Raw genomic sequence first — 26,348 nt, 5'->3', positions numbered from 1 at the left:
GTTTCTTTATCAGCCATTCATACGCCGGCAGAGCTTCAATACAAATTGACCCTGTATTATAATTAAAATATAACAAGGAAATCTTCATAGAGTAAGCAAATGTATATCACATGTATATGTACATCACGCATGAAATAATATATTTTTAGAAGTATACATTTTCCGGCTGCCAATTAACTAACTATATAAATTTAAATTTCCTGCCCCTGCCTTCTGTTGGTAAAAGATGATATTATTCTGGTGTTCTCCCAAGTTTGATTTATTTATATACGTTTTGTCGTTTAATTAAATCTTGTATTTCTATTTCTTAAGTTTTCAACTTTCCAACTTTTGTAATGGAAAATTGTAAATATTTTAAACGTAATTATGTATTTAAGAAAAATAACTTACTTATGTATTTATGTTTAACAGAATATTTTGGTTAAAGCAAAATAATTAAAATCTGGCAATGCTGTATATTTTATAATTGATTACGTGCACCGAAGTATATTTGTAGGGCTATATGAAGGGAAATTTGAATACAAGTTGCAAATCTGTATAAAGATAATAAAGAAAATAAAAACGTAAATTCAATATAAAAATATATTACAATAAAGAAATATATATAAAAAAACAATTAACTCAATGCTTATTATTAGAAATGATGGTCATACAATTCACCACCTCCAAATCCATGATGCTCCTCATGTTTTATATATACTGGTACGTTTTTCTCAATAACATATGGTACTTTTACTGGATATGGCACCTCTTTATGTACTGGATACGGTACAGGTTTCTCTACGGGATATGGATGGGGTACTGGTACAGGGACCTAAATTTTGAAACATGGACATAATTGGTCGATTTGTTAAAAAAAATTACTCACCTTTACTGGGACATGTACTGGATATGGTTTTTCCACTGATACGGGGTAAGGTACAGGTTTTTCAACTGGAACTGGATAAGGCTTTTCAACAGGGTAAGGAACTGGTTTTTCAACTGGTACAGCTACTTTAACTGGATAAGGTACTATCACTTTCTTTTCAACAGGGACTGGGTAGGGTTTTTCTACTGGATATGGGATGGTTTTATGCGTGATTATTGGTTCATGATGATGATCTTCATACCCTATAAATTTTGTGATTTAAATATTTCTGTATATATTAAGATAATAAATTTTATTTAAGTTGCTAGAGTATTAAATAGGTAATTTCGAAAACCTTCTTTAAAATATTCTTCACCAAAATCTACTGGGTAAAGGCAAAAAGTTATACATAAGCGTTTAAATATAAACTTATACATAGACACGTTAAAAAACCTATCATAAACTTATAAATATGTATCACAAAAGCACAATAATATGTTTTAGTGGTTTTTATGTTTAATTCACAATAAGAAGGCACTTTTTAGAGTAATGTTATAAAGGTAAAATTTCATTTATTCGTAAGATTTGAAAAAAATTAACTTCATCAGGAATTCTCGGAATTGTTAAATTTAGTTAATCATTAATAAAAATAAGGAAAAGAAATTGCTAAAAATAATTTTTACGTTCGTAACTATACCACTGGGGGGAGTAATTGTTATGATAAAAGAAAAGGCGTTTTATTTAAATATATCTTTATAAAAATTGTTAAAAAATATTACTTCGATAATTTCATTATAATTCTACACATCTGTTTGACTCAAAACTTTTTATTAGATAATATTAAATTAGAATAGAAATCGAGGGGAAAAGTCTGTTTATAAAAGTACTTCAAATTTCGATTTAACTTAACTAAAATAACAACTAAAATTTATTTCATTGTGAACCACTAAAGGTCGTTAATTAAAGAAAAACAGTTTTTTATAAGTTTTTTCTTTAAATGTAAATGGAATGGTATCAAAAATAGCATGAATTTGCAGTAAAAAAACTTAACTTAAATCAGTATTAACCTTGAGTAAAGTTTTAAAGTATAAGAAAACAAAACTACAAATAAATTATAAATTATAATAAATATTTTATTTTCCATGGAGTCCTTGATCGCGAATCTTTAAAAAAATTATCAGGATTTATTAATTGTTCTTTTTGCTATAACTCCGAACTAATAAATATATTAAATTAAACCTTTCACATATTTTAATGCAAATTCATTTTAGTATATGAGTTTCATGTCTATCCTTCTATTTAAATTTCCGGAAAAAAAATTAGAAAAAAAGGTTAGAGTTCTTAAAATAACCAATCTGACGTACCAATACGACCCTTTTTTTCTTATATGGAACAAGTTCATCAAATTCTGTTAGGCCAAGTAAAAATTATAAATACTTTTATCAATAAACTTTTGCTGAAACTCACCACCCTTAATAAAATACTGTCATTTTTGTGTAGATAAGGTAAAATTTATGAAAAGAAGTTAGTGGTTAGTTGCCCGTCTACTATAAAAATATTAATGTAGTTAAAAATTTTCATATATTTCCTCATAATATTTTCTAAAGGTAAACCGATGTACTGATAATGACTAATGTTTCGGTTAAGAAAAAACGTACACCACCAAGTATGTGTTAAAAGCTTAAGTACCAATGAAAGTGTTTTACCTTTAAATATTCAACATTTAAAGTGTTGTTTTATTACATTCTTAAATACAGAGGGTTCCGAATTCGAGGATGACCATTTGAGACACAAAAACCGCAAATGATATAAAGTCTGTTAAATTATGGCAAAGTTGCGTATTTTTATTAAAATGCCGTTTAAAAAATTTAAAAATCTTATTAATTAAGAAATTTAGAAAAGAGAAAAACATATCTTTTTAAAAACACTTTCATACCCACTTTTTCCGCCGTGTATGATAGTACTTTAAAATTGAAGATTCGACATTTCGCCCATCGTGACCAATATATTAGTAAGAGCGTATGTACATAAAAAAATTGTTATTTATTTTGCTCTATTATTTATATATTTATTTTGCTAGAAAAATGATATACAAGCAATTTGTTTGTCTTTTTAATATTATAATATACCGTAAATTTATGTTTATGTATTTATTTATATATGAATTTCTGTATATTATTACTTGTGAAATATATTTAAATTAAAATTAATTTTACTTGTTTTAAAAAGTAGTTGTCTTAAAGTGCATAATTTTATTTTAATTTAACACGCAGAAGATTATTAAGATAATCGATAAGTTAAGAAAACCATAGTCAATAGTAAGGCTATGATATACAGAATGAGGGTTATGTAACGTAAAGAAATCCAGGAGCTTATGTTGTATCAATTTTGCCACCATACCTAGTGCAAGTTTGCTCTATTACTTGCAACTCAAACATATGTTTTTTATTCCCGAAAACATCTTTATCAACCTTGTCTGTAGTAGAATAATAATAATAAATATGCCTTTATATTTTATTATTCAGAATTAAATCTTTAGGTATCTAAACATTATTTCCATTTCATTTGGTATTTGATGTTTATTTTATTTTATAGAACAGTTTTTTTCGGCTTTACCATTTTTATTATTATTATTATTGGACTCGATTTTTATTTTTTACTGAAGATTTCGTAGAAAAAGTTGCAACTATAAGAATGGTTTGAAACTAGCTTGATTTACACTTTTTTTTTAATGAATGAGGTCTCTTAGAACCGACAGACCTTTAAAGTAAGGTATTACTTGATCTTCTTTGCATTTAAAATGATAAGAACTTCAGATTAAGCTAGTTACAGAAAGTTGTATGTATGAGTGTGAGGATTTTTCCATATATCCCCATGAAAATAAATGTGTAGTTTTGAGATATTTATTTTTTATTTTAATTTTTCCATATTTTTTAACCAATAATGTTTATTGATTAAAGTTGCTGGTACATCTATTAAGTTTATTTAAAAAAAATTTAGTTACACAGGATCAAAACTAAGTAATTATAAAAATGGGCATCCCAACATATTTTTATAATAAATATTTCGAAGATTCAAATATGCTTTTCATTCCATATAACATCTTAGAACCATATAAATTAAAAATAATAGTTAATTTTAGGTAATTTTGTCTCTAAAATAAATATTTATTTTTATATTTAAGATTTAGGCAGAAGTGATAAAAGCCGAAATTTATTATTTTTAGAATAAAGATAATTGCGCGAACCTTAATTAATCCATAAAACGTTTTTTCTATACTTTAAACCACTTTACTTACCTCCAACTGATAACTCATCATCAAAGCCTCCTCCATAACCCAAATCAAAGATACCTCTCTTCTTGGGTTGCTGCTTGGTTTCCTTAGCTAATAATCCTGATGATAATAGCCCAACGGCCAGAACTAATTTGAACTAAAAAAATAAAATATAATTTCAATTATTTTTGAACTTATAATTCACCATTTATATTTTTTATATTCTAAAATATTTATACTACAACAATTTATTTTATCTCTAAAATTTATATTTACTATATATTTTTTTTAATTATTTATAATATTTTATCATTAATAATAATATTTAAAATTTCGTTAAATATTATTATAAACATAAAAAACAGCTAGATCCCTGTACTAACCGATAAAGCCATTTGGTCACTTAAAATCCAAGCAATGAATATGCCTCTCAAATGGACAATAACAAGCAACTAATGACTGCTCAATTAGACCAATGGTTTTATAGGCCGTACACGCCGCTGTTGTTTTAGCAATTGCAAAATGGCTAAATTTACAGAATTTTCTTCATAATTTCATGTATATAATATGCATGCAGAGTGGTACAGAAATAATTTTCTAATTTCTTATATGCGTGCGTTAATTTCGATTTCATAAGATGGCAATCACCTAAATCATGATGTTTATGATATGTGGTGGTGCTATTCGTATCCATTTGTCGGTTTTAATTATTGATACATAATATGCATGCATTTTTATATTGGTTGAATAATAACAATTGCTTAATAATTAAGTCATGTGTTAAGCTCGTTGAACTTATGTTATTTTTGAACATAATTTAAAGTATTATAATTCTTAGCAAAGTAAGGTTAACTAAAATGGAGCTGTGGTAATATTTATCTTAAATTTAAATATAAAATGTCATTTCCGTGGTGACCTAAATTAAGCTAATTTAAATTTTTTATGGTCTTTATTTCCGTTATACGAAATACACATTGCTTCTGGCTCTAATTTTACATTTATTATATTGCAAAACATTAAACTTCATCCGCTTTGTAAATGCCTAAAATTAATTCTCTCCAAAACCATAATATAAAAAGCTTAATTTCTTTACCAATGTTGCACAGTTTTGCATTTAACGTCTAGGTTTAAGAATCAATAGGATAACAAACTCTTAACATGCTTAACTTCGTGTGTGACTTCTTATATGTGTTTAAAATATTTGCCGCAGCTCTTTTTTCTTAATATCAGTAATTTAATATATTTGGCGTAGTTGTTAGGGTGTAACAATACTAGAGTCCTTAACAATGTTATTGCCAATTCAGCAATACAAATAGAAATCAGATATTAGGTAATTCTATGCAAGAGAAAATGGATGTGATGCGAAATTAATTTTGCATAAATTTAACGCACCACTGTGTAATGAAAATGACAGAAGGTTTGCAACTTGAATAAAATTAGGTTTTTCGATCTTTTCAATTTCTATACAAAAAAGTTAGGTAGATTATTGAAAAGAAGAAATAAGCTCAGATAGATAAAACTTTAACTTCTGGATATATCAAAAAATCTATTATACTTCTAGTAAATTATTGTATTTAAGATTAATATCGTTAAATATTTGTTAAATCATTAAAGATTTAAGTTAATATTTCTAATTTTTTTTCAGTAACTAAGCGCATGAGATAGTATTATCTAATTTGACACTTACGGAAATAGTACCGTAATACCCAACAAAATAAGTAACCAATAAATATCTGCTTTACAAATAACCAAAAAAATCAAACTAATAATTTCTCCTAAAGTAACACTGCTCTTATTAGTCCTTACTGAAAGTGACCGTAAGAAAATAAAGAAAGTTTAGAAGTAGTTAAACTACTAAGTAAAGTTGAAAACACATGCAAGACCAAAAATTAGGATAAGATAAGAAAAAAAGGGTATAAATAAAAAACAAAGTAGTAATATTATAATAATATTATGAGTTTGAGTTTGTCATATTATTTTTTATTTCAATTTTAATATAAAAGAAATTACAACTTTCAAAGAACTTATAAAATTGTAAATTTTCATACTGATAAATGTGTCTCTGTTATTTTGAGTATGAAGAAAGAAAAAATATGAAGTTAAATTGGTATGACGACATCAGAGAAGCTTAAAAATCGAGAGTTATTAATATTAATTAAATATTATAACACAGAAAAATAAAATAAAAGTTATAAGGAATGAAACTAACCTGACATTACAACTAAGTATAGTATAAATAAATATTTTGCTATACAGGGCGTAATTCTGTACGAATTCTGATTTCTGTCATTCCATGCAAATATTTTAGGAGCATATTGTTAAAGTTAAAATAAGATTTTTTTTCCTATAAACATGTGTCTTAAAATGCTTTTTCTTAGAGCTCTCTAACAGCCTGCGCAAATTGCTTGAAGAAAATCGATTATTTGGAATACTGACTATAGTTATACGTTAAATCTTTTGGAAACTTGCAAAACTTAATTTTTTTGGGTCTTGATATTTTCCGTCCCAAAAATGGTATAAACCAAATTTTAGGAAAAGATTTAGGGAGGCTCATCTTTTTGATGACCCATATCTTATGTTTCTAATAAGAAATTTTAAAATGTAGAACTCCATCTAATTAGCCATGAAAAAATATAAAATTATGGTTTTGTCAAATCAAATTAATTTTTGGATAAAATTAATTAGATTTGACAAAAAATAAAACAGTCTCAGCTCACTTAGATTTTTCTAATTTAATAGATTAATGGGGTTTATTTTTTGTCTAACTAGATGTCTAACTAGATGATGTTGCTAGATTTTTAAATTTCGTATGGGAAACGAGAAACATAAGATACGGACCATCAGAACGGTAAGCTCCGCTGAATTTTCCCCTAAAATTGGATTTACACCATTTTTGAAATGAAAAATAAAAAGAGCACCCAAAAAACTGGGACATACAAATTATTATGGACATACAGAAGAATTGATGTATAATTCTAGTTATGATTCTAAATAATCGATTTTCTTCAAGTAATTTGCGCGAGCTGTAGCTCTGAGAGGGTGCATTATAAGACACATATTTATAGGAAAAAGTCTTATTTCAACTGCGACAATACGCTCTCATAAAACACCCTGGATATACAAGGTGTTCACATATTCGGTTCACATATTTCAAGAGAAAATCGAGGACCATTATTAATTCCGATTAAGCTATCCAATTAGAAAAAAGTGAAGTCGGCTGTGACTATAATTTTTGTCAAATTGAATTTATTGTTACTAAAAAATGCAAGAAATTATAATTTTAGATTTTTTAAATTCTCATCAAAAACCTAAGATATGAGCCATCATAAGCCCCCTGAAGGCAAGACTCTTATTTAAACTGACTATATATAAAAACATGTAAAAATGTTAAAACTAAATTAATATAATTTCTTCATATAATTACTGGATAATCCAATTTTTTTGAAACAAAGTAATAAGCATGTTTACCTGAATTATTATAATCTATAGAAATTTCTCACTTGCAAACTAATGCTAACAAGCTATGAAAAAGATTATTGTACGCCTTTACAAAGCAACGTATTAGTACCACACGTATTAATACAGCATAGCTGAACGTATATACCTTATTTTTATTTATGGTTCCCAGGATAAATATTTCTTAAGGATAGTTCAACATTTTAACAAAAGGCATCCAGGCTAAAATGTAAGTTCAGACAATGTTTGCCAACTAGTAGCTAAAATTGAAAAAATTGGTGCTGCCACGAATAAAAAGACAAATCAACTGGGATTAGCCAACGAAACAGCGCAAATTGAAGTTCTGGGTCTCTTTGCAATAAACTCAACAATATCAACTGGTCAGCAACAGCTGTAGCAACTGGATTATCTCGTGAATCAATAAGAAAGGTACTTAAATTTCAAGTTTTATCCCTATATACTGCAAATACTACAAGAACTTGGCGACGAGGACCCGAACAGAACAATGCAGTCTTGTAAAATAATGACAGACAGAATTACAGCAGGACCTCGACTAGTTAAAAATTAAGACCAGTTAATTTGTATGAGTGATTTACTTAAATGGCCCGTTAATAAGCAAAACTATCGTTATTGGAATAAGGAAAATTCACACGTATTTAGAGAAGGGCATCCCCACCAGCACCAGAAAATAATGTTCGGGATGTTATATTGGGAGAATAGCCATATGTATGCTTAAAATGCTGCAGAAATCTATAGAACTACTAATAGTGTGGAAATTAAAAAATCAAAGAGACATACACGGAAATTTATCTTGAGAAGAACGCTAACTACAATTCCAACAGGATGGACCACCATGAACCATTAAATAGTTTTCGTTAGGCAATGGCTAGATGATTATTATCCAAGCCAATGGATTGGAAGAAGAGGTCCTATTGAATGGATACCTAGATTCCCAGACATAACAATTCTTGATATGTTTTTGAACAGTCACCTAAAATCTGTTTTTACAATCAGCCTAAATTATTAGAGTAATTCAAGCATAGAATAATACCGTGCTATATCCAGAGAAACATTTGTGTACGTGAAGAATTTGAAAGTAGGCTGTATTATTGTCTTTAAAATAAGGGAAATCAACAATTTCAAAGTAGTGTATTATTTATTGTTTTCTTTGATAAGCGGAGAAGAATTTTCTGAAATGTGGTATCATTGCAAAGCATTTTTCAAGAGCTTCAAGATGGTGTATCAATTCACCCCTCTTCCTATTTAAGATTTTAGAGGTGTATCTCATCCTGGCCAAGGAGTTTCAGATCAGGCTCAGATAATATACTTTTTTTAAATCCCCTTTAATTTATAGAAACTATTTTTAGTTTTTTTTTTTAATTCTGTTTGTTTCTAATATATGGCAATTTCAAGTTTTTAAATTGTCACCTTGTATAGTAAAAATAAATATTGGTGTCGTTGTTCTGTTTTCCAAGCTTGTAAATCTATTACTACGTTTTAATTAAATTCTCTCATTCAATTTCATAATAATTTTGATAAATAAAGTAATATAAGTATAGGAATCAGTAGAATTCTATGCTTAAGATAATTTTTTACACACCCAATAGGCTAGCTAGACTTAGTACGTTTTTGTAGATTTTAATCCAAGTAATGCTCCTACCCTATCGGAACTTGTCTTGTTAGAAATTCTACTATGCTTCAAAGTTCGTTGCAGCCTCTCAATAAATTTTTCTTCTTATATTTCCAACTTATTATGTAATATGTAAACACTATAATACCTTCATACTTGAATAAAAACGCATTACTTATTATATTTTAAAGTATATATTTCCTATTTATTTTATAAATTGTGTTTCATTTCGGATATACTTTTAGTATTCTTTCAGATATTTTCAGAAAATTGCGAGCTGTTTGTTTGAATAATACGTCCTAAGAGTTTTTTATTTGTCTTAGTTAATTATATGAGCTTATTTGTAGACTATGTGTTCCTGTGTAAATATACTCTAAATTATATTTTATTTAATATATTTTTTTATATAGGAAGTGCCATTGGTAAATAATATTGTAACAACAGACTCTTTTAAAAAAGATAAATAATATAACAGCAGACTCCTTTAAAAAAACAGGTTGAGTTAAATTTTTCCAGTCCGAAATTCAAACATCACCAAGATAAAAGTTTATAAACTTGATGTTTTTTTTTCAATTTTCGCTTTAAATTTAGCATTTATTATTTTTTTTTAATAAAATGAAGAATATGTTTATTTATAAGGTAAATTTTAAAATTAAAGTCTTATGTCATACAGGGCGACATCAACATTTTGATTTTTTTAGTTCCGTAACTTTTTTAGACTTGACATGATTTAATTTTTTAATAAACATATTTATTATATTTACAACTTTGCTAAATGAAGAAATACTTCAAAAACATCCCTAGAATTCACTCTAATCGAGATATTTACGTTTAAAATTTTTAATGCGCTTAAGATAAAATTTTATATTCCTACTTCAAGTAAAAATATTTTTTAAGTAGGCTGCGCCTGACAAGATGAATTATTATAAATGACATTATTACTATCAGGTTTGATGCTGTCAGTTACTTTGTTAAGTGAATAAGAAGAATAACGAAGCATAAAGTAAAAAATAAGGTACAATAAATTCTAAGTTTGAGGCCAAAATTTAAAATATTACAATAATTTTATGACACTGTATCTTGGTCGTCTTTTTTTTCGTCTTTAATTTTAAAAATTATGTTACCTAATAACGCGGCATCTGGTAAATGCCTCCAATTTTATTACAAATTATTTCTGGTTTTAATAAAGCCAATAATTAAATACATAGGCTATAATTCAAACCCAATTAAATACGTTTCAGAAATGGCTTCTGTATTTAATTCATAATTACGAATATTTTATATTAGTAATTATGAATTAAAATAGATATTGATTAAAAATTATTATACTTATGGCAAATAATTGAGATTATATTCAAGCCATTACAACATTTACAAAGAAAAAATATTTAAACTGTACAAAATAGTAATGTGATATCATACGGATCATATTGTACCCATCTTAAAAGATATTCTTTTAAAAAATAATTTTAATTCTGGCAAACTAGTTATATTCTATACAAAATGTACAGCCCGCTAATAACTCTGGATTCTCAAACAATTCGATCATTCATTCATTAATATTTACATGTCGAGTTTTGTGAACTTGCTTTACCTTCTAAGTAAAGGTTTGGCAACCGTGCGAATCATACAAATTGCACCACACCTGTCAATCTATTGAATTTTATTGGAGTTTATTAAACCACTCTCAACCTGCCACAATGTAGTGTATGAGAGGTGCATTCAGCTGAACTTGAATAATGCCAAAAATAAGGGATTAGGTATTTTGAGCTTAAAAGAACTAAGCAAAGGATTAAGACTTTATAGCTAATTTAGTTCAAGATCCAAAAAATAATATATTTCCCTTTAATTTCTATGAAAACATATAACATTTATTCTATTCCGTTGGTATGTGTCAAAATAAATAGGAACTACACATTGACAATCTTGCAAGAAATAAGTCTTAAGTATTCCTAACTACTACACAAAAAGCCTTCCTAAAAGCTTAGAATTTTGTACACCTGGATTGCTAGAAATATGCGGAGTATATTATGTAAATGATATACATATATAAATATATACAGGGTGTTCATTTGAAAACTTTCCAAAACGGATTTATCGAAAACTACTGTTTAAAAAACAAAACGCCGAAATACGTTAAAAGGTTTGTCAAGGGGGACAACTTTCTAACCTTAAATTCCTTTATCCCCTTTCACCCTCTGCCTTGTTTTTATTTTCTATCTGAACAAATTAAGATAAACAAAGATTTTTCTAATTTTCTCGAAAACGAATCGACCGATTTAAGAAAATCAAACGTCAAAATAAAAGACTTCGAAAGACCTTTTAAACAAGCTATTACTCGATACCCCTTGCCATTTAAAATTTTTAAGGGGATGACCCTGGGCGGCAGAGGGTGAAAAGGGGTAAAGTAATTTTAGGTTAGAAAGCTGTCCCCCTTGACAAACCTTTTGACGTATTTCGGCGTTTTTTTTTAAACAGTGGTTTTCGATAAATCCGTGGTGGGAAGTGTTCAAATGAACACCCTGTATGTATATACTACCAACAATACTAACATTGGATCTGTTGCCTCCAGACAAATTAGGATTTAAAGATTTAATCATTATAAAAGGAGATTTTTACTGAGTTGTCCTTAGTATACACAGTAGCTGATTTTAATATAGTTAGAAAATATATAAGCTAGTCAGTTATAGCTAATACAGAATATCCATATTAGTCCTTTTTCTAGTATTGACAGTAAATACATACTCGTTATATTTTTGCGGCATGAATAGTTAAACGGTGTTAGTACTAATAGTGCCAATATTAATTATATGCTGCAAAGTATTTACAAAAAATGGTTATTTAATTAAAAAATAATAAAATTACGAAAACCGCTGCTAAAGTTTTGTAACAATTTTGCAACTCGAATAAATAACTGTAGTCAAGAATTCTGTCTTATTTGAAATAAAGGCGTATAATTAATTAAGTTCATTAATTGGATTGTTGGCTTTTTTATAATTTATTATTTTGCAATTTAATATTTTTATGTTCACTAGAATCTTAAAGTACACAAATTGGTTTTTTAAATGTGTTATAGATTACTTTTTTAAAGCAAGTGCTTATTTCATAATAATAATAATAATTGTAATAGTAAAAAAATTAGAGAATAATAACACTTACTTAAAGGTTGTATTGCTTAAATTTTATTTTGATAAAAATATTTTATGTGGCTTTGTATGCAAAGTAAATAAATACACATAGATTCATAAGTTTTGCACTCCCTAAATTTTCATTTTTTTATCAGAAAAAAATAGATTAGAAGCTTATTTATTGATTAATTTGTATTAGGAAAATAATTTAAAAGCTTTTAAAAAGACTTTATTACTTTTACCTTTTTCTAAATATAGAATTATTTTTTAATACAAATTCAAATTATCGAAATGAGTTTTTCTAGGTATTATTTGCGGTACTTGAAAACTTTTTAGTTCTGTTATACCTGTAGAGTGTACCAAGATTGGAAGCACTTTCCCATATTGTCTATGAGATTGGTGTGCTTTTGAGTAATATTATGCTATTTTTTTCGAACATTATGAACAAGCTCTTGTATAAATAGTCCTAAGTAGGTTTTTACGTGCTGCCACTGCCCTGGAAAGTATCTTCCAAGCATGTTCTATGGAATTCATATCTGGCGATAGTGCGATCCAGTTCAAGCGGCTAATGCCTTTCGATTCCAGATACACATTGGTGCGGTGACATCCGGCGTTGAATATAATATCAGCCTTGAATATAAATTAATTCTGTGCGATTATTAGACATAATACCTGACCAGAACATAGCACTTCATCCTGCAACTGTTTCCTGGGTGATACGGGGAGTGCATGAACAAGCTGAACATCTTCTTATGGCCCCCTCCATAGCCTTATCCGATAGCTATCCTGCACCAAACAAATTATTCAGAAAAAAATACTGGGTTCCAAAATTTTTCAGGTAAAGTTACGTGCTCTTGTAGTCGGCAAGACCTCAAACCTGTTGCCAGTATTTGTCACCGCAATGTAACGACCGATACTTACACTTCCAAGACATCTTACATTTATCTCTTTGAAATGCTGGTATTACCATAGTTGAGTTTCTTCGGATGGTTAAGTGAATATAAGGGTTCTATTGTTGATAAGTTACATGCCTTTTACCGCTTCTCGGTCTATCTGAAAGAAAATTATTTTTGAGATAACGATTTCATATCACTTTGCCAAACCCCAACTATTTACCACGAACCTTTCAGAGTGGCATTCTTCAAGTAAAGCCACTATACTTGCATGGTCAACCTTACTTAAGACTTGTGGAAGCATGTTTTTATCTGAACTCATAAAATGTACTGTTTTGACCTTAATAACTGAACATCTAAAACAATCTTTCATATTATGACACTCTATCTTAAAGAGAAACTCCATAAACTTAATAATCGAACCAAAAATTAAACTCATTATCAAACATTTATATTACACTTATTAAAGAACTCATAAAATTAAGTCAAAGTAAGTCGTAACTACTTGAAAATTAACCCTGAATGTTTAAAGTTTTTATTTAATTTTGTTAAAGCACATATTACAGAAGTTATAATAATGTGGTAAACAATTATTTATCAGTTAAAGGAAAGACTGTTAGTAATTTTGACATAGTTTTGATACTCAGACTACTTTGGTGGTGGTCTTCTTCGTACGTCTTATTGCATAAATTCTTGTAACTGTAGGCAGGGTCTTTGATTTTTGATAATTAATAATATTTATGGTAGGTATATAAATTAAAAATGTATTGTATGTTTTTTTATGAATATTATAAATAAATTAGTTATAAGCTGAAAATAGTAAAAAAGATAGAATACCTCGCAGTTCTGAGCACCAAGACCCCTATTTATTAAATACTCTTAGACAATAATCAATTTAAATAAATTCACATAATAAGAAACCTCAGATATTGTTATCGCTGGCGTGTATCAAAAAAACTTTTTATTTTCCGTAATTAAATAATGTGATTGCGGTAATTGCGAGACCATTGGTGCCATTTCGGAGCGCGGGCGGGAGGGAGGGGGCACCTAACACATGCATACTCCCCATCCATAGAAAGCAATATGGTTTTTAAGTTAAAGGCTTGAAAATTGTAACGTATATATACTGTCTTCTTGGCATCGAAGTGCAACAGTCGGTGGTGGGTTCTATAATAAAATGAAGCTCCAAGTAAGTTCATCTGATTTGGTTTTGTGTTGGTAGTATCAGATAGTAGTATCAGGTGTTAAGTAAGTGTTACTAATATGCACCTACTTCTTGCGTGTCGCTAGTTTGAAATATTATATTTGCAGGGCCTAATAACTCTATTATGAAAAAATATTAAATTTTACCACCGTTTTTTGTAATTTTTAACGATATTTATTTACTTACATAAACAAATATTACAACATTTTGGATAGTTAAGTATTAAAAGTTAAAAATTAATGGATAAAAGTCTTCACACCACGTATGAATATAGATTTAAGAAGGATTAATAAAAGGTTAATACCAAAAGACAGATGGAACTAAGTTTTAAAAATATAATATCCAAATAAAAATATTTATTAAAAATTAACTATTAAATGCCTCACAGGCACCTAATACGACATCAAAAGGCATACTTAAGTCTTTGTATAAACAGAAAACCAACTTGTTCCATATTATTTTGTCTTAAAGAAAATTAATTTTGTTTGATATATTTATAATATTGTTGAGATTATACTTATAATTGATTAAAGTCTGCTTATAGTACATTAATTCAGAATTTAAAAAAATCATATCGAGGCTGAATGACACTTCTTAGCAAAGTCAAAAGCATTATTATAATAAAATTCTAAAATCATAAATCGTACAATCAAATAAATTCAACTCTATATTATTTGTATGGGTTAACATACAAATAAATAAAGTTTAGCTTACATATAACTTTTAGAGTTACATATATCATTATATGATTTTTTTGGCTATTAATAATGCCATCATCATAATAATAGTGCCAAGCTTATGAGTGACTTTGTGTTCAACTAAAAACACATATCTAAAGGACAAAAGCAAAAGCGCACAGGATTTACTTTATAAAAAGCCAGTTGAAATCTGTAGAGAAATTAGGCAAATATAAAATACTTGCTAAGGTATATAATTCTATATTTTGACGATGTCGCAGTAATGAAGTATTATTTAGTTCAAACTTTTAATTGTGTATCGATAGACATAACTTTAGTTGATTGAATGTATACTAGCTACACCTATAAACTATGGTTTCTTTTTTAGTACCTCTGCGTTTTTTTCGCATTCTTAGTCCTTGCCTCTGGTGAGGAGAAGAAAGCAGAGGAATCCAAACCATTCGAAGAGAAAAAACAAACCAAAAGAGGCCTTTTCGACTTGGGATACGGAGGTTAGAAAACTTAATGTCTAATATTTTTTTGCAATTGCATGTATAAAAACCTGAGAGATATCTTCTTTTGACCAAATTCATCATATAATTTTAAAATACGTCAGAAATGAGTATTTCTGTTCCACTTTAAAAAATGGAATAGCTTAAAATAAAATTATAAAATATTTGCCAAGCAAATACTTTAAAGAAGCTAATCATTATCTAAACAAATCAAAAAAGTATAATGTAATATAATACAAATCTTCCTGTTATGTTTACATTAAAGAAATAACATATTATTTCGTTTCCTTTAGGTGATTTTGGAGGTCATGGGTTAGAACTTGGCAGTTACGGAGGCGGCTTTGAAGATCACGGACACGTAAAACATATTACCATTACTAAAACTGTTCCTGTTCCAATACCTAAACCATACCCCGTAACTATTGAAAAGAAAGTTCCAGTACCATATCCAGTTAAAGTAGCAGTACCAGTAGAAAAGCCTTATCCAGTTCCAGTACCCAAACCTTACCCAGTACATGTTGAGAAACCTGTACCTTATCCAGTTGAAAAGCCTGTTCCATACCCAGTTAAGGTGCCCGTTAAAGTTCCATATCCAGCTCCTTACCCAGTAGCTGTCCCAAAACCAGTACCTTACCCAGTTCACAAACCAGTACCATATCCGGTTAAAGTACCAGTTGTCGTGGAAAAGAAAGTGCCAATTTATATTAAGGGACATGACAGTCACGATTTCGGAAGTTATGGAGGAGGCTTGGACCTTGGGGGCTATAATCATCACTTTTGAGCTAGGCTATGCTCACAAACAAAGTTTTCAAGTCTAGATTTTAAAATTAGCTTAAAAGGAAGTGGCTATGTAAATAATGATAAACTTTAACTTGTGATACTCATAAGTTTTTGCTAATAAATGGATCTAGACTGGAAAACCAAACATTTTTTTCATTTTCTTCACAAATTTCTCTCATTCATTGTAAATTTTTCAGTCATATCAATATATTTATATTTTCTGATGTTTTAATTTATATCTGATGCTTTTTATTTTGTTTTCAATAGAGAAGATGTTTTCATAATACTTGTTTACTTTATTTCTAGCCTAAGGATATAGTGCATCAAGATTGGACATCACTTCAAAATTGTGCAAACGTTTAAACCAAAAATTTAAAAAATGTTTTACGTCGTTTAAATATAAAAAAAATGCTCTATTAAAAATTGTTTAGTTCTAATAAGTTCTAAAACTAAATAAAACCAAAGAAAAAGAGACCAAATATTGGCCTTTTCCTAAATTTGATTTCGTAAAATATGTGCAGATTAAATTACCCTTTTTTAGTAACTTACTTCACCTCAATATCTAAGATTTGAAATTTCATTTTCAGTTAGATTAAAAGAAGAAAAATGATAAGAAAACATTGGTCCACTTTACTTGGTTTCAGACGTTTTTTTTTTCCTCTTTCATTAAATTTTTATAATTTAACGCAATCTAATACTAGAAAAAGTTTAATTAATTTACTGAGTTTCTTGAATTTTCAAATACACACTTAACGTTTTACATGAAGTTTTTATTTGTGACTCCCGCTTTTGCTTCGAAGATTATTGGATTTTTTTTTACGTTATAAAAATACCCAAAAAAAATGCTGAAAGTGTCAGCTTAAGATGCTTTTTTTAACATAGTTAGAAATTTTAGAATATTTTTTATCATTTTGGTCAAAGGCTCATTGGCGTACCGACCTTCATAAAGTAGGAGAAGGTAGTGAAAATGTAATTGTTTAAGTGGCTATAACTTTTAAAAGACATTTTAGATTTCGTTCAATTTGGACATGGTTAAAAGTGGAATATAAGTATTTTTAAATATCATATTCAGTAGCATGAAAAGTAAATTTGCTAGGAAAAAACTAAAAACTGCAGTCGGATATATTTTTTACTTTTCAAATTATTACCGAATTAAGCATTTCGGTAATGCAGATTATCTAGGCATCGGACTAATCTAAACTATGAAGGAATAATATTTATTCAATGGTAATATCAATATAATATTTATAGTCAAGTACATTTCACTTTCCAAGACCAAATGAAACTAAATTAGGTAAATTTTTAAAAAACTAAAACTAATAAAACAATTACATTTCACTTCCTTCTCCTACTTTATGAATTTTGCTCTTACTTCAGCTCTTAACACTATTAAGAACTGGCAGACTATCACAATAAGAAAGCACCAAGATTTTCCTCCTAGGAATAATGCGCTCTTACCAAAAGAAGTTTTTTGATTTTTATTTTAAAGGTAAGTAGTTGGTATTTTATAGGTAGTTGTCGAAATATTAGGGGTAATTTGTAAAACAAATGTATAGCCAGATATGATGTACCAACTCTGCACCTTTTAAGTCTTTGAAAAGTCGAGACAATGTTCTCTTTAAAGCACTTGTTGGTATAATATTATATTTATGGATATTTTTATGAGTTTAAAATTAGCGCATATGGCATTTATATGATTGGTTAATATTTTTTAAATCTCTAAGACTTGTCTGCAATTTGCTCTGTATAGCAAACCTGCGACAATATAAACGCCGCTTCTCTGCACTCTGACAACAACTTTTTGCTCATTCACTATGTCCGCAACTAGGAATAGCATAGGAGATGACGCAGTGAAAATGACACAAAGAAAAATATGCTTTTTTTGAAGTCAAAAAGAAAACACAGGATGAAAGTCCATGAAGCAAAAATGTGTTGCTTGAGAGCTTCGCAACTAAAGTGGTATGAGCATTCCAGACTAGAACAGGATCCAACAGAACACCCAGAAATTTAGCACTGAATGCATTTTTAAATTCATCAGAAATATCTCTGGTTGTAAAAAGTATGTACTGGATTTTGGCTGCATTAAGAAACAACCTATTTGAATGGAACCATTTCTCTGTTTCTAATTCTGAGACCACAAACTTCCCACCGCTTTTACCAAATTCTTACTGCAGAGTGAGACCGTCAGCAAAGAGAGTAAATTGCGCAGCATGACATGATTGTGATAAGATCATTGAATATGTAAAAATAGTAAAGGGCCTAACACAGAGCTTTGGCGAACTCCTATGCACAAATACCATCTTTACTTAAAACCCACAAATCTTAGCCTCTTACAGCGCCAACGGTCTGATAGGTAGTTTTTTATTAAGGATATACTAGAGGCATTAAAATTAGATTTACTTAATTTAGCAATGAGAATCCTATAAATCGCAAAGGTTGGATAATAATTTATATAGGATATCCCATTAAAAATAACGAAGTTGGTGTCCATCCTCAATTAACAAAATTGTTCATACTAGAATGCAATAAAATAAACTTCGTTTGAAGAAAAGGCTTTGTGCTATTTTTTATAATAGACTACAAACTCTTAGCTTTACTAAAATCTTTCACGTACTTCTGGATACAAAATTTAAAAGTACTTACATTTTACTTTTAGGCAAAACAATTTCATGATATAATAAATTGCTTCTCGAAAAATATTTATAGAAATATATAATTTTTCGCAGGTACAAATAATCTTTTATAAAGCAAGCGTAAAACTGTGTTGCAAGCCTTATACATTATTATTTTGTTCTTTTGTTCTAACAGCAATATTAAATTAGTATTTTGTATATTTTAAAAATATCTTCTCTTAATATTGATTTTGAACAGTTTTGATCTAGAAGAGGGAAGTGTGTGAAAAGAGGGAAGGAATCAACCAGATCAATCAAGACAGCATTTGCTAAGCTTTTAAAATAAAAATTGCTCTGAATACATCTGGTTTGATTGATTTGGAGTTTTGATCTAGTTCATATGCATTTAATTTTAAAATAATTTATTAAAGGAAGGAAATATTGCAAAATATTATCAAATAAGTTTGCAATGATATTAGAGTTCTAAACCAATTCTCACGAGAAACAAGAATTTCCCACACAAACTGGTTCGGCGGTAGTCAGACGGTTATGTAAATGCTTAATATTTTTTTTAAATATCAATTGGCCTTTATTTTATACTTAATATTGAAAGTTAAAGAAAAGTTGTTTAAATCCCAACAAAGAGTAGTATTCTAATGTAATGAGATCGCATTATAAAATAAACATTGTTTCGCAGAGGACACTATACATCAATAGTGCATAAGTCATTGAATTTTAAACCAGCTTTAGGAGACTAACACAACATAATGTAGGCTACTCACATCACATAATGTCTTTTTTTAGTGCTAATTAAAATCTGCAAAGGGCAGCAGGGCATCTTCTGAACTGCTCGCTTAACGGTTCCATTGGATGTACGGCAGCTAACGACTCGTACCACACCATCGTTACCAGGATGAGCAGCTATAATACGGTCTAATTTTCACATGAGTGGGTATTATCCTCCTTAAGCACAACCATGTCTCCAACGTTGATAGTTGGGGTGTCATGCCATTTGTTGCGCTGTTGCAGAGTCGTCAAGTATTCAAGAGACCATCGCTGCCAGAAATGTTGCACCATCTGTTGCAGCATATGATATTTATTAAGTATATTGGTTGGAACACAAAAAATTTTTTGTTGCGGCACGGCATTCGGTGATGCTCCAATGAGGAAGTAGCCGGGTGTCAAAATTTGCAGGTCATTTTGACTGAGGGACAGAGGAGTTAGTGGTCTAGAAATTAACACGGCTTCAACTTGACAAAAAATTGTTGATGTTTGTTCGAATGTAAGATTTTTACTCCCTATTACCCGTTGAATTAATCGTTTTGCCGACTTTACTGTTGACTCACAAAGCCCACCTTGGTGAGGGGATCTTGAGAGAATAAATTGCCATTCTATTTTATTTTGCATACAGTAGTTTTTAATTAAGCTATTCTTTTCTAACATAGGTAAACTTTGAGCGAATTCTTTAAGTTCCCGATTAGCCCCAATGAAGTTCATTCCGTTGTCTGAGAAAATTTTTGAACAACAAAAACGGCATGACACAAACCTTTTTAAACACTCCAAAAAGGAAGAACTAGTTAAATCTCCAACTGCCTCTTTGTGGACAGCCTTTGTGGAGAAACAGACGAAAATACACATATAGCCCTTAACAATACATCTATTTCGCAATTTTCCGGAGCTACCCGAGATTTCGACGCTAGAAGATTTACTAAAATATTTTCTTGGCGATCCGTACTGTGTAGAAAGATACAAGTGCCATAAGCTGCCTCAATGGCTACTGCAAAACCGTGAGGTTCTATTTGAATCGAATTGTCTAAAGTACATTGTCCAGGAATTTTAATTCCTTGTAGACATTCAAGCTGAAAATAAAAGTGAGTCCACATTGTAAAAATGTCTAGAGGGACTGACTCATCCCAGTGAAGATTAAGCTTCAACATTTTTTGAAGTAAGATTTTAGCCCTTACCGTTAGCGTTCCTGCTAAGCCTAACGGATCAACAATCTGAGACACTAATGACAAAATTAAGCGTTTCGTAACATTTTTAGTTTCAACGGTTTTTAATCTCATACTAAATTCTAGGTGATCGGAATCAGCCAATAACACCTCTACAAAAGGACAAAGCGCTCCAAAAAATTTTGCTCGTGACGTCACGCGTTTGGGCCATGCACTTCGGGTTGCTTTTCGGGTGAATTCAGCTGTTGCCGCTGCCGTTGTTCGTCCGCGGAAGGCTGCCTGCAACGCTGCCAGACTTTGCAGATTGACGTGAACGTTAGGATGCTCTATTACTATCTTAAAATAATTAAATCTATATCTTTAACTGCTCTTACTTTACAATTTAGTTAAAAAAAAGAGTGCATCCTTATTTCTCTTTTTATAATTTAAACTGCCATTTTTTCAAATTTTATCATTTATCTACTTAATACCTTGTTACTTGCCCATAGGAGTTCTTTCTATATAAATTTGACAACGGCGCATCCACTAGTTGTGCCACCTGATGAAACGAGAGGTTAGGTTGTTTATATTTATGTTCTGTGGTTGCCGGTATTTCTGACGAGATCCGCAGTAAACATTAGCTCATTTTTGTGTTTTTTTCTAAAATCGGAATTGTTTATTTCCGCGAAACGTGTATGTTAATATTTATGTAAAGTCTTCGCGTACTTTTAAATCGCAAAATCGTATTTTCGGACTAGAAAAATCCTCGGAAAAACTGGTTCTCCGGCGCGCCGCGGATTTATTTGTTTATATCAGATTTTAATACTTTAGTTCGTGTTTAATTTAATGTTTTTCTCCTAGTTCGGCTTGTAGTTAATACCAGAGTGTAAATATGCCTCAAAAGCGTTGTGTTCCGGGTTGTAACGGACACTATAAAAACGGACCTAAAGTGCATGTCTTCGGTTTTCCTAAGGATATAAATCTAAGGCGAAAATGGGTAAAGCCAAGTAAAGATGAAAGGTTTAAAAATATTGACGAGTTGAAGTTAGCAAAAGCGCTTGAATTAAGCAAAATTGACTTTGGCAAGCATGAGAAACAAAATAATTTTCACAGTTTTGAAGAGTTTATTGAAAAATCTGCTTTTAAACTACCGAAAGATTGGTTTACTGCTCACAGTGAGTCTCAAGACAGCAAAAAGCTAACAATTTTTAAAATTGAATACACACCTGGTCCATGCATTAATTGGGCAATTGTTTTTAATTTTAATTTAAATGTTGAAACTTTTTTATATAACGAGCCAGTTTGTGTTTTAACATCAAAATTTAAAACTCCATATACTTCCCATAGTTTAGATGATTTATATGCAATACTTGAAGCAATAGACCTTACTATTATTACCCTGCCTTTGGAGGAAAATGTTACTATAATAATAATGACAACCCTGACTGTGACTTAAATCCAAATACTGCTACCGAGACTGCTACCAATACCCTTGGCAATACTATTCTCGATCATGTCAAACCATCAAATGACATAAATAAAATAAAACGTGTGTTCGATTTTGTGTCAAACATACTAAAAAGTTTTAAAAACCTTGAAGACAACAAAATAGTGCATGCTTTAGATTTTATTTGTGAACAATTAGCTTTGCTTACAACTGCAAAGGAAAGTTACAGATATTCAAGTATGTAGTATAATAATTTTGACTTCTATAATCTATAGTATTAGTCCTCATGTGTACAAGTATTTAAGAGATTATGGATCCCTAATTTTACCACATCCTCAAACTATAATGGGTATTTGTAACAAACACATGACTGATCCCCACATAGATGAAAAAAAATGTTTTTAACTTATGCCCGAAATGTGTTTAGTTTACTAAAGGATCATGAGAGATTTGTGACACTACTTTTTGATGACATTCATATTGACCCTTACATGAACTATAAAAGAGGTAATATCACTGGAACATCAGTCAATAATAAGTCTCTAGCTTCCTCGGCATTTACTTTTATGATTACCAGTGTGTGTTCCAGCTTTAAAGAAGTAGTTCACTTAGCTCCCATCTCCAAAATTACATCAGACATACTTTATAATTTAATTAAGACAATTATTGAAAATTTAGAGGAGATTGGGTACATAGTTTTTTGTGTTATAAGTGATAATAATGCCATTAACGGGAAAGCCATGAGTCATTTTTCAACTGCAGACCAACTTAGCATTGTTTATCCTCATCCCATAGATAATCAGAGACCATTATTTTACCTATTTGACACAGTTCACTTACTTAAATGTGTATTTAATAGTTGGCTTAACTCTAAACCAGACCAAAAATTTTATTTTCCTGATTTTGACACTTCGAAGAAAAAATGTGCTTCTTTTTCTGCAATTAAAAAATTACATGAACTGGAGTATGATAAGTTTTTTAAGCTTTTAAAGTCAATATATGTATTTATGTGTATATAATAACATTTTTTACTACTTGATGGTATAAAAAAATTATTATAAATACCTAAATACATATGTTGAATTTTGGTGCAGATGTAGGGGAGTTAGGAGTGTGCATTAAATGTTACACCATAATATTTAACCTGACATTCAACCAGAACTAAAACATACCTTTGAATGTTTCCTGAACTCTATTCTATTTCTAGCATTTTTTAAAATAAGCCAAATATTGAGATATAAGCATATGAAATCCCTTGGTTTTTAAAAATCGGTGGCCCACATCGATGACGTCATGCGCCAAGCACTAAGGCCTTGTCTTTGAGTGGGTGTTGAATTAGCTCGCCAAAATACGCCTAACGGTTTGTAATAAAATAACCGGAATTTTTCATGGGTTTATTAGAAATATGGTTTAAAACTTCAGTTTTATTTAACGCCCATTTTCTCAAGGGAAACCCATATTTTCAATAAATTTAAGGGTTAATGTATTGGCAACCTCTACAGCCTCGGAAGTCGTCGGCACCGTTGCGATTAAATCATCCACATAGAAACTGTTATTTATTATAAAACTTACTAGGGGCAATCTATCGTGAATATCTATTGAGATTTGATTTAAAGAGCTTCGACTCGTCGCTAAGAATGGGGCCGATGAACTTTTATACATGTTAGTATTAAGTCTAGAATGTTGAAGGGCTAGATTTGGATTTTCGCGCCATAAAATCCGTTGTAAATCGCGATAAATAGGCAAAAGGTTAACTTGACGGTACATCTTTTCTATATCCGCTATGATGACCACGCTATGTCTACGAAATCAAATAAGACTATCAAGAAAATCACTCCGTATCGTTTGCCCAAACTTAAGTATGTCGTTTAAAGAAATTGAGGTGTTGGCGCTTGCGTCAAAAACCACTCTAAGCTTCGTTGTAATTCTAAAGTCATTCATTACAGCGTGATGTGGTAAGTAATAAGTGGGATTATTAGTGGAAATGTCATCTGGCCCTAGTCTGGTTATATGGCCTAACCGTTCATATTCATTAATAAAAGATGAGTATTTACTGTACAACTCTGGGTACCCAATGATTTTTTTTTGTTAAATATGAAAACGTGTTTTCGCTTGTTCAAAAGAATCCCCTAATTTATTTAATTTTTCCTTTAATGGTAAACCTACGCTAACAACCAAATCTATCCCGCGTCACACTATTTATAAATGACTTTTCACAGTCTCGTTCTTCTACGGAAAACAATGTATCGAAACAATGATCAGCTAACCTGCAATATGAGGGAATTTTTAAATCTAACGGATCAAAAGTTTTTGCTGGGATATGAGCCGTTACAAAATCTTAGTTGTATACGTATTGTGTAAGGATCTGAAAGTTGCGTAAGTTTGTTTTAAATTATTGGTTACTTTGCCCTACGCCTGTAACAGGTATACTAGTCTTTCGACTACTAAATTAAGAAAATTAAAATAAATTTTTCTATAGTTTAAGACCTAATCTTTGAACTAAATCATTTGTGATGAGATTTATTTGCGAACTACTATCCAGCATCACTTTGGTAGCCATATCTAATTTCCTGCTCATGAAAAATATTACTAGCTTATCCCATGTTTCCACTGGCTCATCAAGATTTTTCAAAGCCCTAAAGTGTATATTAATTAAGTCCACTAAAGATCTTAATAAGAAATGCGCTTCCTTATGGATTATTAGGGTATCAAACAAAGCTTTTAAATGAGTTTGAATAATTACAGGCTTATTAAAAAATATTTTTTTCTAAAAGTTCTAGAGCAACTCGGTAGTTGCTACGGCTAATTTCTAGATAATCTAAAACCTTGCGGGCGCTCCCTTCTAATGAATCAAGGAGGTAATAAAATTTTTGAATTTCATCCGATGGAAGTTTGAAAAGTTTAAAAAAACTGTGTCCACTTATCGTATTCGCCTTTAAATTTTGGTAGCCCTAAGTTAGAAAGCTTAGCACCGCCAGAAACTCCTCCCAAAACTGCAATATCCAACGCACTAAGATCTTACTGCAAACCTAAATTACTATTTTTTAATCTTTTTTAAGTCCATCTTTAAAACGTTTTGCATCAGCAAGTGCCCAGTAAAAATAGGTCTCAAATTCTTCCCTTTCCTGATTTCCATCAAATGCTTCATCTAGCAACTCTATTTCCGAATAAACGGTATCTATTTCTGTATAAAGCCCTTCTATTTTTCCTAATCTAATTTCTAATTCCGCTAAATGTTGCTCCCCTTCTACTCTATCTAAAAATTCTACAAATCTTTTTAGTTGTAAATTTAAGTATTCTGCCCTTTTGTACAGTTTACTAAGATTTTCTTCGCCCTGAACACTCTTTTTTCCCATTTTGGCTAACTAGTGGCTTTATACCCTTTTACTCTAAAATTCTGTCTTTAATTCTATTATTCTTATATCTATTTACGAAGTTCCAAAACAACTTAACGTAAAGAAGCGGGAAGATTCACTATTATTCTGAAATGCCAAAACTCCCCCCGAGTCGCACAAACAGGGCCGTGGCGCCCTGCGACTGGAAATGGTAATTTACTCCTAGATCATCTCAACAGAGATTATTCAAGCTAATAATAAGGCACTCCTATTTAAAATAAGCAATATCTAAACCCATAAACGACTAGGAATAAACACAAAGGAAAATGGAGACTTACACACAGGTTTGCCGCCGGCCATGCAATTTAATAACACTGTACACCCCGAAATCCGTCTAATCTCATTGAATGCAAGAAAATGTTGGTTTACTGGGAGATACAAAGAACTTAGCCTTAAAAAAGTTTAAATCGTTAGAAAACAAATTAAAAAAAAAAATAGTCAGCTAAACTTAGAACATTGAAAGGCTAGAATTAGTAAACATTAAACAATAACTTTGTTTGAGTCCAACATGTGCACAGGGGCAAGAGGGGTGTTTTGTTTAAAAACATACTTGCCGATTCTC

The 26,348-nt window shown here is 30.1% G+C and overlaps 3 protein-coding genes across 3 annotated transcripts; 1 reads left to right on the top strand and 2 right to left on the bottom strand.

Moving 5' to 3' along the window:
* Positions 1-568: 568 nt before the first annotated feature.
* On the bottom strand, positions 569-4,671 carry LOC126738190 (uncharacterized). The gene is made up of 4 exons (XM_050443404.1): positions 4,505-4,671; positions 4,146-4,278; positions 869-1,110; positions 569-814 (listed from the first exon to the last, which is right to left on the bottom strand). The coding sequence occupies exons 1-4, from the start codon at positions 4,514-4,516 to the stop codon at positions 635-637; spliced, it is 567 nt and encodes a 188-aa protein (XP_050299361.1). The 5' UTR covers positions 4,517-4,671; the 3' UTR covers positions 569-634.
* A 9,613-nt stretch (positions 4,672-14,284) lies between these two features.
* Positions 14,285-16,685, top strand: LOC126738189 (uncharacterized). The gene is made up of 3 exons (XM_050443402.1): positions 14,285-14,417; positions 15,498-15,621; positions 15,915-16,685. Exons 1-3 carry the CDS (start codon positions 14,406-14,408, stop codon positions 16,400-16,402), a joined length of 624 nt encoding a protein of 207 aa, XP_050299359.1. The 5' UTR covers positions 14,285-14,405; the 3' UTR covers positions 16,403-16,685.
* Positions 16,686-19,946: 3,261 nt separating this feature from the next.
* On the bottom strand, positions 19,947-20,510 carry LOC126738766 (uncharacterized). Its single transcript, XM_050444200.1, has one exon. It carries the CDS (start codon positions 20,508-20,510, stop codon positions 19,947-19,949), a length of 564 nt encoding a protein of 187 aa, XP_050300157.1.
* Positions 20,511-26,348: the final 5,838 nt, after the last annotated feature.

This window comes from Anthonomus grandis, chromosome 7 (assembly GCF_022605725.1).
Source record: "Anthonomus grandis grandis chromosome 7, icAntGran1.3, whole genome shotgun sequence".
Lineage (NCBI taxonomy): Eukaryota > Metazoa > Arthropoda > Insecta > Coleoptera > Curculionidae > Anthonomus > Anthonomus grandis.
This window is presented reverse-complemented; position numbering and strand designations above follow the sequence as displayed.